Source organism: Python bivittatus, unplaced genomic scaffold, assembly GCF_059951505.1.
Source record: "Python bivittatus isolate LINGU-HERP-01145 unplaced genomic scaffold, Pbiv_v1 ctg000220_np1212, whole genome shotgun sequence".
NCBI lineage: Eukaryota > Metazoa > Chordata > Lepidosauria > Squamata > Pythonidae > Python > Python bivittatus.
Genome location: NW_028277048.1, coordinates 27,684,228 through 27,699,602, shown reverse-complemented (window position 1 = coordinate 27,699,602; position 15,375 = coordinate 27,684,228). Strand labels below are relative to the sequence as shown.

Below are 15,375 nucleotides of genomic sequence, written 5' to 3'. Positions count from 1 at the left end.
TGCTTATGTGTACTTAGATAATATTGACGGATTTGCAGGACAAAGATGTCCTCTCCCTTTATGTCTTGGTATCTCACTATAAGATCATTTTCATCCATGCAAACTCCATTTTAGCAATATCACCATATATAAGCGCTAAATGTAACTTGTAAATATTATATTCTTCCAGCATCACTGATAAGTAAGGCCTTATACAGAATGAGGGGAACATAATCTTAGCATGGGGGGAACATAATCTTCTCCTCATTGAACCATCCTAGTATTTCTCTGTGCTCATCTTTTTGTCTAATTACAGAAAACTCTCCACAAAGTGTAATTCATCATTGCAGAATTGCTTCAATCCACTGATAATTTCTGCACCTTCTTAAGACATGGCAACCTGAATCACCTGAAGGATTAGCAGAAAATACCATGTTTACATGGTGGCATCTCAAGATTTTGAACTGACTTATAATAATGCCCAAGTGGAATGCAGGTGCCTAAAGAGGTATGCACATGGGACTTTTTATCCATGCGTTTTCCACTGCAAGTATTGCCCATACATCTGAAATTTATAGGCCTTGCACAATCCAAAGAAGGCATGAGAAAACTGGATTATCATCTAATTACATTATACCCTTATAGTCATACAGTCACCAACATCACATTACACCTTCTCTTTTCCCTTAAACTCCCTGTTCAATTTTAAAGTACAAATGAGAACTAGGTAAAGAACCTATGTAAATAACCAATGGCTTACAGTATATTTTCTGGCTGCAAAGATATTGCAGAATGTTATATGGAACCATATTTTTACAGTATTCTGGCTTTTCATCATCTTCACACTTTCCTTTGTGGATATACATTTAGATATACAGAAAAAAACAAAACACAATAAATTCTCTCACACAAAAAGATGGCTAAGAAATCTCATTACCATATATACTCATGGATAAGCCAAGAATTTTAGATGCCAAAATAACTCCAAAAATCGGGTTTGGCTTATCCAAGGATGGGCTTGGATAAGTATGTACAAGTACATACAAGTATGTACAGTAGTACTTTTTAAAAGGACTCATATTTCCTGTATATACGTATTCACATATAAACCCACCTGCAGATAAGCAGCTCCTTGAATTTTTAAGCAAAATAACATGAAAAATGGAGTTGGCTTATCCATGGATGGCACATTTTTCATGATATTTTGGTTAAAAATTCAAGGGCCAGCTGATCTGTGGATGGGCTTATATGTTTATACAGTAATTTTACTGAAGCTCTTTGGCTTCTTCTGAAATTCTCAGACTTTCATGTTATGTGTAGGTCAACAGTGTCTCTCTCTAGCAGCATATTGTGCACTGAAAATGATGCAGGAACCTACATTATGTTGTTAGTATTCTTGAGAATACCATAGATAGCTAAGAAAACAAACAAATGGATAGCAGAACAAATTAATCCAGAGTTCTCACTTGAGCCATAAATGGCTAGGCTCAGTTTATTATATTTTAAACACATTATGCAAAGACCCAGTTCCCTTGAGAAGTCCATAATGCAAGGAAAAACGGAAGGAGAGAGAAAACAATAATCAGCATCAGGGTGGGTGAAGTCAATTATAGTGTTGATCGGTGCACCATTGGAAGATCTGAAGAGCCCAGTTGGGGATAGATTATCCTGGAGAAGATCCATCTATGTGATCACTAAGAATCAATACTGACTTGATGGCATGTATTCAATCAATCATCCTCCAAAGATTCAGAAAAAATAAACCAGGCTTGAACTGGGGCCAGCACGGACCAGGCATTTGCACTACAAAACAATCTAAGCTTTCCTCATAACTGCTTTCGTCTTACTTATTAGGATGTGGTAACAAGAGAAATAGGAGAATTGGATCACTTAGAATTACTGTTCCCTAGATGCTGCCATAAACATGCAGAACAGCATAAAAAGCTGTTGGAAATCTTGATTGTTATAGTTCCCCCCATTCCCAGCCTCTGCAGACATTACCTTATGTACCTGTGATTATGAACAGAGGTGCTGTGACTCATGAGAGGTGTATATCGCAGGGGTTTTGATATCCCTACTGTCTACATTTGTAACAACTTTGGAAACCAGGAAAGAAAAAAATTCTATCGTATCTTGTTGTCCTGGGTGTTCTAACACTGATGTCCTACTATCTCCTGCAAACTTCATATTCCTATCCATCAGGGTAAGTTTGTAAAATGGACAGAGGCTGCAAGGGGAACTCTTAGGTAATGTATAGAAAACATATCCTTTTCAGGTTAATCCAGATCTAAAAGGTTTGGGCCAAATTAAAATGCTTCTGATTGTAGATCCATGAAATCCAGTGTCCTACATAACTTTCACCTTGCAGTGATTCTGCCAAGATAAAAAGTTAAATGAGATACTGGCTTAAATTAATCATTATATCAGTGAATACTTTATGACATTTTCTTACAGAAGCATAAGCTGGTTTGCATCTTGCCTTGATCTAGTTTTAATTCAAAGCACTGCAATATAAGATTTAAACGTAGATTTAAAAGTGCTTAACTTTTTGACACCATTATCTGTATTCCATAAATACCTTGTAATAATAAATTATATAGTCTTTTTGAGTTAGAAAATTCATCCTCCTTTCATCAGCAAGGTCAACTATTATTTTTCTCATTTGATTCTAGAATCTGAATGCCTTTAACAACATTTTCCAGACTGAAAGGGAAGAGATAATTATATTATTATTATAGCAAGGATAAATACAAGAGTGTGTGTCTGTGTGTGTATTTGGATTACGCAAATTTAAATGACAATTTATCCTCTTTTTGAAATTGTGGTCATCAGCACTAACTGAAATTGTGAGCAATTCCTGAACACGCTATAATAAGAACGAACAACACTTAAATTACCTCCAAAATAAAAACATAGAAAAAATATTTATGATGCTAATCATTAATCACATCCCTCCAGAATAATTTAGCCAATAAGAAAATTATCTGAATCATCTCCAGGGTAGAAGTTCAGTAAACTGTAACCTTTTTCCTGAAACATACTTTAAAAATTCTGTTCAATTTATTATACAATCTTCAGTTCCTTCCTTATAAATGCCTGTGCAAATATAGTATCTTCCACAGTACAAAAACAAAAACAAAGGATATTTATTTTTAAGCAGTTGCTAAGTAAAAATGTATATTGTTATGCTTGATTAACGTTGAATATATCCTCACTCCTCATTAAGGAAAATATTAATTGCATTTGGTTAATGGAGCAACCATGCCTGCAAAAACTAAACATCCCATAGTGAGGGACTCAATGGTATTCAGTGAATCTGACTATGTTATTACAAAACTCCTTCCTGTATAGTGAATAGCTTGGAAGTTGTTGTTTCCAATTTTAATACATCAAAATATAGCATCATCTGAATCCTTAGTCATAGTTTGATTCAACAAGCCAACATATAGTCCATGATTAGAAGTTAGCATCTTTCAAGCAAATCACATTTAAGTTTAACCACAATTTGTTGCACTCTAGAAAGTGCAGAAAGCAAGACCAATGGTTAATCTGAACCTGAAGCAAAAAAGTCTGAACTCTTCTTTGTAGTCACAGTGGAGAAGGATAGGATAGGATAGGATAGGATAGGATAGGATAGGATAGGATAGGATAGGATAGGATAGGATCCATGCAGCTTGTTCTCATCATAGTTTTCTATCACAGTTAAACAATGGTTTAGCCTGAAACTCACACATCGTTTCTTTGTTGGGTTGCTACCACAAATTATTTTGATATTTTTTTAGAAGAAAAAAGAAAGCCAACGTTATTAAATTGAGTCAAATAGAGTGTCTTAAAAGAAGATACATAAAATGCTACAGTGGCACACACTTTTTGAAATAAAAGGCTTTAGGGGCAAAAGCCTCCCCTTTGGTTTTTCACAAATTAGTGCTACAAGTTAATTCAGTAATGGAATTAACACAGGAAAACAGGATTGTTTTGTTATTTGACAATGGAAATACTAGAAATATGCTGCAAATGAAAGGTCATTGTTTGATCTACAGGTGACCAGTTCAAAATCATTCTGTAACCAAGTGAGTAACACCAACATATATACATTCAGAAGCAGCATCTTCTCTAATATCTGTTTAGCTAACTGGGGTCATGTGCTTTCTTTAAGAAATAGAAGATGACCTCTCTGTAACTTTTAGAATGACCTTGTAATAAAGCCACCCATGCAGTATATTTAAATATAACTTTTTTTTTTAGTTCTGCTTACTATGAAGATGTGAGTACTTCTATGTGCATCATCCTACTGGCAGAAAAAAAAATGGGGATATTTAGCATATAATTTGAAAGCTTCATCTATTTGAATCACAATTTGCTCTTTTTAGTTTTTGCTTTGCATGTTTGCAGTTAAACAAGAATAGATACAATTATAGACTGAGAATGTATACACCAACCATTTTTCCAATTATGTAACTCCAGATTCCCAAGTACATATAATACAGTTTATCTAAGTTATTACATTTGTCACCATTTGAGCATTTCACTGATTGTTATTTTCTCTCCTTTTGACAAACCACATAATGAATTTATGGCACAACCCAAAATATGCCAAACATTCTTTAGGGACATTTAAAAAAGAACAAAAGAAAGAAGGTGGGGTGGAAAAGACAGGAAAAGAAAGAGAAAAGAGAGGGTAGAAAAAGAAAAGAAATCTGATAAGACTCACAATCTGCTTCTAGAATGGCACGGACAGATCTAGCAAGTTCTTTGGCTTCTGTTGCAAGAGATGCTGCCAGAGTGCGGCCATTCCGTCCCAGATGTGCAAGGAGCATTTTTGAAGAGATCGTGGCTTTCCTGTCACTAGATGAAATGATCAGAAAAAGAACAAAGTGTTTCTTTACAGTGTTACAATATTCTTGTTTATGACACTAAATGCATATTCATTTTCATCTACATCTATAACCTAAGAGTAGTCAAGGATTGCCTTACCAGAACACTCTGTTCTGAGCTGTGATATTTGTCAGTATAAATTAACACCATTTTTTGAAGCAGAGGATGAGCAGGTTAAAGACTGCATGGTGAAATGGGCTGCAAACTTTGGTTATAATATAAATATGGATATATGGGAGAAAATGTGGGAAACTAGTGTGAAATTTACATTGTGTCATAATTTAAGACAGAACTTTTATAAAATGATGTACCGATGGTAAATGACACTGGCTACACTGTCTATAAGGTATAAAGGAATATCAAATAAGTGTTGGAAGTGTGAAAAGGAAGAGGGGACTTTTTACCATGCATGGTGGATTTGTGAAAAAGCAAAGGAATTTTGGGTGCAAATTCATACAATGATGCAAAATATACTGTGGATTAATATTCTGATGAATCCAGAATTATTTTTATTGGGCTTTATGGAAAAAAAATATGGCCTTCCCTTATATAATGGAATGCATCTGGTGGCCAAAATAAAAATGTAACTATAAATGAATGATCACACTAGATTGCAACAGAACACTAAGATCTAGATACTGACATGATAGCGATCTCCATCAATACATGAAAAGGGCTATTAATTAGGTAGAAGTAATGTAAAACTTCATACATGGGAACATGACACAATGTTATATTCACATCTCTCTGCTCTCAAAACTTAAGGGAAGGTGGACTGTATTTACTATTCTGATAGATTCTAACCTAATCTGATTCTATTCTCAAAATCCTATTCTATTCTCAAAAATTGAAGACAATTTTCAACAGGAATAAGAAAGCTTCAGCTGATGGGTGAGTGGAACTGAGAGAACTGTGTTCAGGTCCACTCTCCATGACAAACTCAGTTGTTTAGCCTTTGGCAAATCAGATATTTTTGCAGTCAATTCTCTCTATCCATATCAAAATAAGACTACTTGTTCTGTCAAACAGAATCTTCTGGGTATCAACTTTATAATGCTAATTTTAAAAATCTGCAAAAAAAGTTCCGCATGGGTTTTGTAATAAAGTTGAAGAATCAGTTCTTGGGTTCTTTGTCCTCTTATCAGAGTTTCAGTATTAATTCAAGATACAGTAATTTCAGCAGATTAATTTCAACAGCACATAGTTCTTACCTTAAAGTGACCGGAGGACTACTGCTATCCAATAGTATTTCAGGTACAGTCTACAGGCAAATAGTAGAAAGTAAGAAAAATAAATAAAATAGCCACTTCCAAAAGCTCAACAGCATCGTTTTTTCTTTCACTGGTTATACAATCATCAGCCTTCAAAGTCTGCATTTAGAAAGCACACAGCTTTATATACCCGTATCTTAAGCTAGGTTAGCCTTATTGTCTGCAATTCATACCCTTCTGAAATCAACAGTAAAGTTAACAACCTCCTTAATGGTTGTTGATTTTTCCAGTTGCCTTCACTGGGGCAGTTAACAGCCTTATCTTTCAGGTGCCTATGACTTTCTGCTGTTGTATCACAACAGTAGTGATGCAAACAAATCAGCATCCAATCTGCAGTTGGCACTCTATGGTTGTGTTGCATAAGAGCTAAAGTTGGAGGTAGGCTTGGCCGCATGTGGTGTGGACAAGATCACCCCACTCTTTCAAGCTGTTTCTGCCAACTTCAATTTCGTTCTACACCTTATTGGAAGAATGCCTTGCACTATCCCTAGTCCACTGGTCAAATTATGGGAAGGAATGTAGTGAAAATTATCCTCATATATTATCCAAATCATGACCTCTGAATACATTTCTAAGACAGTATCTAAGAGATGCAATCAAAAAAAGAAGAAACAAGGACTCCTTCTAGCTTCATATGATTTGAGCAATGATTTGGTGACCAGATACATTGTCCCAAGCTTCTGTATCAACGTGAAGTTGTAAGTCATAACAATGGAAGAACTAGAGAGAGGGGATACTGGAGATGGCAAAGACAGTATTGCCAATGAACCCCTTTGGGGATTTCTTAAAGGTTGGAAGGAATGAAAATTGGATCAGATCCCAGGGCTTCCTCTTCCTTCCTTAATGGTTTGCTAGGAAAGCAACTATGACTAATACAGAAGGCAGATGGGAAAGGGATCACAACAGCATAAGCAGTATCTCTCTAGACTTGGCATCAGGGTTAATACCACTAAGCAAGTTAAAACTAACAATAACAAAGCAAAAGCAAGGACATTTCTTATTATTAAACATTGTCTTAGTAATAAAAAAAACAAGTCTTACTTGGAATTTCTGAGACAAATAATCTAGAATCCTCTAAGGTGAAAATCTAGTTTTACAATTCTGCAATATTTGAGTTATAAACCCTAGGTTTGCAGCAACTGTTGAATTATAAAATAATTACCGCCCTTGTATAGTATCAAGTTCTTGTACAGAGACTTGTACAAGAACTTGCTTCAGTTCTTGTACAGCTCACCAAGGGACTTAGGTTTTACAGGGATATTCTAGATCTGTTTTCTGAATTGTTAGTTTTTACTTAAAAGAAGAAAAGAAAATAAGTTTCTAACCCATTAATAATAGTGCAATTAAATAACTTTTAATAACAAATCTTTTTAACAACTAATGCAATCAACATGCTCTGGTCCCTTTAAGGAAGAACAATATTTGAATTTGCTGTTACCTCAACAAATTGTAGCAACTTTTCAGTTGCCACCTCAAAGGTCTTCTTGGCTGTTTCAGATTTTCTTAATTGACAATCAAGCACAGTAATCCTCTTCCTTAAATCCTGCACACTCTCCTAGGAAAGAAATAATTTAAGTGGCCCACCAAAGCAGAAGCAATAGAACCTAAATGTCAAGGTAGGGAGAAAGGGGCACAAAGGCATTACTTGTACAAGATCTGATCCAGCATCCAGATACAATGCAAAGATAGAAGATTTTATGATGGGGGTCAAGTGAATTCGAAGGTGATTAGAATACTGGAGAAGCCAATCCATTTTTTTTAAAGGGGCAGTCATGTGTCCTTAAAGCTTCATTAACTATTCCTTAATTTGTAAATCTGAACAAAATGTTCGCTGTCAGAGGAGCAACATGACACACTGCAATCCTTTTCATTGTTGTACATCTATCAATGACAAGCATGGGGAAAACAGGGCTTCCTCTATAAGCAGAGTAAGGCAGCCACTTTGGCTGGCAGATATTCACAGGGAGGATAGAGCTGACTGGGGCATACAGTCAGCTTACTTAGCTGTTCATCTAATCCTTCAGTTCAGGCAATAAAATGGAAGAGTGGGGAAAAACAGCTTTACTTCTACTCTGTGTGAGCCACCCTTTGCTGGAAGAAGGCAGAGTTTGCTTCTGGGCACTTGTCCTGATTGTTTTTCTTTTAGCAGTCTGGGAGAGGAATGGTAAGAGCTGAGCCAGTTTTAAACTGCTTTCTTCTATCTATTCCAACTCTAAGTACTGGTTCTTGGTCAAGCTAGGGTGTGATAAGGTGAACCTAGGAACTTGTTTTGACATGCATGCTACTTAAATATTAGCCATGGATATCCTGAGCTCTAAGATGATAAAAACGTTACAAGTACTATTCTCCTCTTCCAAAAATACAACTTTAAATATATTGTAGCCCATGGTATGAAAACTGCCCCCATTTATTATGTAATCTAAAATCTTGCTACCATTCCTCGTGTATACTTAATTCCAGGTTTTTATGTTATTCACATCCACACAATTGCATGTATTTGTGCCTAGGACTGCAGCTAAATTTCCAATTCATAAAATTATTGCTTCCTCTCCAAAAATTAGCATAGGGACACAAGACAACTGATCCCACAAATTATTATTTGATTATGCTGGGAGATGCACTTTTCAGCTCCTCTAAACTTTAAGCAAAAGGTTCCCCCCCCCCCCCCAAAAAAAGGATTCCTGCATTATGACAAGACTTTTTATCAATGAAGTTCCTTGACTTCCCCAAAGGAAACTACTGTGACTAAGAGAAAATTAGCACAAAACAGGGATTATTAAAAATGACTCATTCTCCAACAACCGATGCTAATATTAGCTGCAGAGGGCCCTTCCCAAAGTTCCAGCAGCTTCGTTTTCCTTTCTGTATGAATGCTGGTAGAAATACATACATCTTATAGGCTACTGCATACGGAAGGCAACCTTTCTGAAATCTTGTCAGGAAAAAGCAAAGCAGCTAGTCATCTTCTGCAGAGGCATTCTGTGCACTGAGCTCTTTTCCCACTCTCTCCATCCTTTGTTAACTAGTTACAAACAGCAAACTATCCACGATGGTCATGATTATCATGACATAGTAAATCATTATATGGTTTGGCTAGCTTGACTATGTCAGCTGGTCTCCAAATAATTTGGCTTGTCCATGATTATGCATTTTATCTGAACACAGGCTACTCTAGAGAAGACTCACAGCATACTTGAATTGTTTTCTGTGATTATATCCAGCCAGACACAGCATGCATTCTACATTACATTTAACTGTAAGAAAACACAAGATGGGGGTTCCAAACCACATTGCTCAGGGGGAGGAGCCAGCAGATAGGGTTAGGCTAATTAAGCCTCATAGTTTGCTATCTTGTGGAACTTGGCGTGTGAGGGTCTCTTCTTTCCTCTTATAAAGTCTATGGCACCAATTCACAGTTACTGAGAAAATATCAACAATAAAGAACACTGATTAGTTCACATCTGAACATGTGTGCTCAGTTTATATCTCACACCAGTGAATAGATTCCACTGATTTCTGTAGACAAAAGAACTAGCCTACTGTTAGGCAAAAGGCTGTTGCTCTTACATATGGCAAATGCTGAAACAGGGTGGCAATTCTTCACTATTTCACCTTCTAGCCCCACAAGTAACCTTCTGCTTCGAGCTGTGATGGAGGAAGATGTCCTTTTATCACATACCTACATACCCATCACATGATTTCCTTTTGGGATAAGCAAAGTTATGTAAAACACAGGAAGTAAGAAACAGCAAGCCAAAGAATGAAAGGCATGAGAAAGAAAAGGAAAAAAAAGAAAAGAAGAAGAAAAAATAACTAAATCCAGTTCACCCCATTTTACCCCTCTGTACCTTCTAACATTGCAAACCATCCTTACTTCCACCACATCCATATACCATCTTTTGTTCTTTAAACTGCTCACCTTTCTTTTCTTTGAGGATCTTATCAATTCCATGCAACCATAATGTTACCATTCTTCCCTTTCTTCTTGACACATTCACTCTTTCTTCATGTATTTGTTTCACAACTGATCCTTGTTCATTCTTTCTACATGACCTCAATGAACTCTTATACTGGTCATTCATTTTGTTATTCAATCCATTTTCATTCTTGATCCTAACTCTTCTTTGCCTTCAGTTTACTTCTGTTTATCTTCCAGCTCTCCATTCCATTTTACAAAGCCATTTTCATTTGTTTTGAAATTCCTCACAACAGACCACATACTATACACTATCTACTAAAATTTGCCCAAAATAAAATTTCTCCATCCATTTTCCCATGTTCTGTAAATATTCAACCAAGGCGTAGAAATTCATTTACTTGTTCTAATTTTTTTATTGTGCATGTATAAATTACAACTGTCAAACTCAACTCACTTTGGTCTTTGACACATTAGTTTTCAAATCCTTATTTTTCAATTAATTAATTAATTATAGCCTCCAAGAGTTCAAGGCAGCTTACATGGAGATCTCCCTTCATTTTATTCCTTAACCAGCAACCTACCTGTGAGGTAGGTCAGGTTGAAAGAGAGTGACTGGTCCAAAGCCACTCAGTGAGTTTCTATGGCTGAGACTGGACTTGAATCTGGGTTTCCCAAGTCAGAGTCCAATGCTTTAACCACTATTTCATGCTTCTCTTCATTTTACACTGTCTCTCAATTTAAGTATATAATCAATGTAATATTTGTTGTAAATTGTTTAGATTCTCAGCCAACAACGTGGCATTCCCTGCATACAAAAGTTCATGTACACTCATGTCACAAAACAACTTGTCTCTAACATCATCACAGGCAGTTCTTATACATTCATCCATAATTACATTAAACAGCCAAGGGGTCATCACATATCATTAATTTACTCCTGATAATGGCTGAATCACATGTTAATCCATTTATACTAATGCATGATTTACTTCCATCTTATATATTCTTGTCATATTCAGCTACAACCTTCAATGCTATCGTCACACAAAACATTTCATAATGCAAACCATATGATTTTTCTAAATCAGTAAACATACAATAAACTTTTTGCTTGCATTTTTTACCTGCTGAAGAGCAAAACTCTCATCCACATGCTGCCTCACTGGTATAAAGCTCTACCACAGTTCTCATATTTTGTTCACTGCCACCTCTCACTTAGAATTCTGCCAAACACCTTCCCAGGCACATTAAACAAGGGTACACTCTTCCTATCTTTCCCTTTGTTTAGGGGAACAATAACAGCATTCATAGGGGACTGGTTCCAGGTTATACTTAAGGATCAGCACTTTGTAATGTGAAATGAGCAGAGAGAAATTTGGGTGCTGCATTTTATAATCTGTAAAGGTATGTGTGCATGTGTATACACATGAGCAATGCAAGTTTACTCTCAAGTAAATCTTTTTCATCTTATTTGTTAAACTTACTTAGAGTTACAGCTTTAGAAAAGGCTACAAAATCCTTCAGTTTAACAGGAAGGATTTTTTCCTATCCATCCCATAAGCAAAACACATCTATACTTTTAACTTTTCTCCAGTTACACCGACTAAACCTACGGAAGCCATTTTAGCACATTCTCACAGCACTTTTCATTATTTTTTCTTGATCATTTATAGCATTTGTTTCAATTCCTCTCTTCAACTTACCGCTACTCCTAATCCTAACCCTCATTTCAGTTTCATCACAAGCTTTACTTTATTTTTTAATACCATTCACTGAGCTGGAAGCTTTTTTCCCAGCCCTCTTCATCTATTTCTAATTTTTAAAAAATCCTCATTAAAATAATTTTGTATTTTCTCCACCTTTTTTATTCTTAACCATTCCTTGCTCTCTTTGACTATATTTTTTGCAACAACTTTTTCTATATATTTATTATCTTTTTTCATCCATATCTTTTGGAGCATTTTCTTATATACATTTTTATCATCTCCAATTTTTTTACTTCATCATTCCACAAAGTATCCTTTTTCATAATTCTCAACAGAATAACTCCGCACACTGAGCTTGGTTGTTTCCTTGCATAAGTTTCATTACCTGACTAGGTAACATCTTCAGTGCTACTACATCAGCACTGAAGATGTTACCTAGCCAGGTAACGAAACGCCTGCAAGAAAACAACCAAGCTCAGAAAACCCCAAGGACTCTACAGTTCAACCGTGAGCTACATATATTCTCTTCTATTGGTAACTCCACATACTTCTGTGGCATTCTGTGGTGTTCTTTTAATTCAGTTACAAGCACATTCTACATAATTTTCCTTATGTTCACTCTACCTACCTTCTCTTGGAAAATTAATGTATCTTCTAATAGTTTTCATACAAGATCTACACTTTCTCTTCCTGCCATCATTCTGCTTTTACTCATTTCTTTAACTTCTTTCCTTTTATTCCATTATGTCCATTCCATCCCCACCAAGATCTGCTCTTGAGGCTAGCAAAAATGATTGGTTTGTATATCAAACCCCTGATCACCGATGTAGCCTTCACTAATTCTCTCAATTTTTCATCATAAACAATGATAAATGATTTTTGATTATATTAAATTATTATTAATCAATAAAATTATCAATGGGCATACTTTCATATTTATGTATAATTATGAACAGACATGCTTAGACCACATATTTGAAGCAAACAGTTCTTTTCTAAATAGGTACTCACCACTCACCAATTCTCACGACTTCTTAGGTCTTAGAATGGCTCAGTCATTTTCTCTGTAGCCTCTCATCTCATTCTCACCCATCCATTCATGTCACCTAACAAAGTAATTTCCCCCCCACCATCACGTTCATTGAGAACGTTTTCTCTAAAATTCATCACTGGTTCTTCTATTATTACAATGCATTGGAGTGAAACAATTGTTATCAACATATGGATTCCTACTTTCATATGCATTCAGAACAACCTAGATGACAAAACTTCATACTTTCTGATACACATTTCACTACTTTTATTCTTAATTAAATCTACATCTTCAGTTCATCTACACTATCCTTATAACTGTTGAATTAAGGCTGATGTGCCAGTCCTGTTGGGATTCTATATGCAGAGACCCTTATTTTGCCCTGTTTCAGGCCTCAGGCAAAGTGAATGTAGCAGCAAGGGCAGTTTGTTAATATTTTGTTCACCAAACAAACAAAATCACTAAGGCAAAGTAACCAAAGTTCATCTATAACAAAGCTTTTCAGATTCTGTTATAAGCTTTCTGTAGCACTTGCTAAAAGGCACTTACTGTATTTATGTTTTAGAGTTTCAGAATAGGGAGGAACAAAACCCTGTTTATGCCTTTCAAGCACCTAGAAAAATTGTGACTGGTAGTCAAGAATCAGATTTAGAGAAATGCTATATTGGGTTAGCGTGTGTGTATGTTCTGAAACATAAAACATTATCACCCATGGCAACTTCAGATGGCCTTAACTTGCACTGTTAAATGCATGTATATTTCCCCATCTTCATTATGTATGTGTGTATGTGTGTGTGTGTATGTGTGTATATATATATATATCAGCTATATAAATACAGCGGCTGGATAGCATAGTGATTAGAGTGCTGCCCTTTGATGCAGAAGACTGGGATTTGAATCCTGGCTGGTACCTACCTTACCAGTAGGGGTGCTTGGGCAAAGACCCCCTAACGCTTCACCTGCCTACCTCAAATATGAGAGTGACACAAACTAAGAGAGTCGTGTTGGCTTTATAGCCTCCAAGCTACAGGATCACATGAGCACAGCTCAGAAGGGCATTGGGAACAGCACCAGGGGCTCAAAACACCAGTTGCTCATAGACAGAGCAATTGCCCAAGACTCAAGGTCTAGAAAGAACAATATAAGCACAGCCTGAATTGACTACAGGAAAGCCTACAACTCAGTGCCATACACATGGATATGTGAATGCCTAGCACTGTACAAAGTCAACAGGACACTAAGGACCTTCCTCAAGAACTCAGTGGGACTGTGGAGGACCACACTGGAAATCAGCTCAAGACAGCTTGCACAAGTGGCCAACAAGTGCAACATACACCAAGGATATGCACTGCCCTGCTGCTGTTCTGCATAGGCTTGAACCCCCTCAGCCAGATAATCACAAGGTCTGGGTATGGGTACAAGTTCAAGAGTGGAATCACCATCAGCCACCTCCTCTGCATGGATGACATCAAGCTGTATGCTAAGACATCGACTTGCTGATCCACCAGACACAGATCTACAGTGAAGACATTGGGATATCATTCAGACTGGAGAAGTGTGGCCGGATGGTAGTAAAGAGAGGGAAGGTAGTTAAGACTGATGGGGTGGAACTACCAGCAAGCCACATAGCAGATATACAGGCCAGCTACAAGCACCTTGGTATCCCACAGACACATGTAGATCTGTTTCAGGCACATTTAAAAGGCAAGGAAAACAGCAACATCCAAGCACCACCACAACATCTAAGCATAAGACAGGTCCTGAAGAGCCAGCTCAATGGGAAGAACAAGATCCACACCATCAACACGTACGCCCTGCCAGTCATCAGATACCCTGCCAGTATAGTGGGCTGGCCAAAGGAGGACATGGAAGCTGCCAATGTGAAGATCCAGAAGCTCCTCACAATGTACAGAGGTTTCCACCCCAAGTCTAATACCCAGAGACTGTACACCAACTGGAAAGAGGGTAGGCGGGTCTGGTGAATGTCAAAGCCACTGTCCTGGACGAAACCCAGAACATCCAGGAGTAAATCAGTAAAATGGCACCCAAAGATGAGCTGCAGAGAATGCCTAAGGCAGCAGTAGACATGGGAGGAAGTTCAAGCAGAGGAAGTGCCATGGCAAGACAAGGCCCTGTATGGGATGTACTATCAACAGATAGCTGAGGTAGCTGACATTAGGAAATCCTACCAGTGGCTGAAAAGGGCTAGACTAAAAGACAGCAGTGAGGCATTGATCATAGCAGGCACTAAGCACCAGATCCATAAAAGCAAGGGTCGACCACACTAGACAGGACCCAAGGTGCAGACTGTGCTGCAGAGAGGCCTCAGAGCAGTCCAACATATAGTGGCAGGGTGTAAGATGCAGGCAGGAACAGTATACACTGAATGGGACAACCAAGTAGCTGACAGTGTACAGGAACATCTGCACAGTGTATGGGCTAGACCCTCCCAAGTCCAGATGGGAGATTCCACAGAAGGTTGTGGAGAATAACAGGGCTAAGATCCTATGGGACTTCTAGATCTAGATGGACAGGCAGGTACTGGCCAATTAGCCAGACATTGTGGTAGTAGAGAAGGACCAGAAGACAGTG

General features: G+C 37.2%; 1 protein-coding gene across 8 annotated transcripts in view; it reads right to left on the bottom strand.

Moving 5' to 3' along the window:
- The window catches only part of STXBP4 (syntaxin binding protein 4), a 102,073-nt gene that overhangs the window by 38,476 nt on the left and 48,222 nt on the right, over positions 1-15,375 (bottom strand). For all 8 annotated transcript variants that reach the window (XR_015795713.1, XM_088138195.1, XM_088138200.1 and 5 more), the window contains 3 exons: positions 7,564-7,680; positions 6,066-6,115; positions 4,691-4,824 (listed from right to left, as the gene is read on the bottom strand). Coding sequence is in view for 7 of the 8 variants with exons in the window: in XM_088138195.1 (XP_087994321.1) it covers positions 4,691-4,824; positions 6,066-6,115; positions 7,564-7,680 (301 nt within the window). In the remaining variant the exon portion in view is untranslated. The remainder of the gene's footprint in view (positions 1-4,690; positions 4,825-6,065; positions 6,116-7,563; positions 7,681-15,375) is intronic.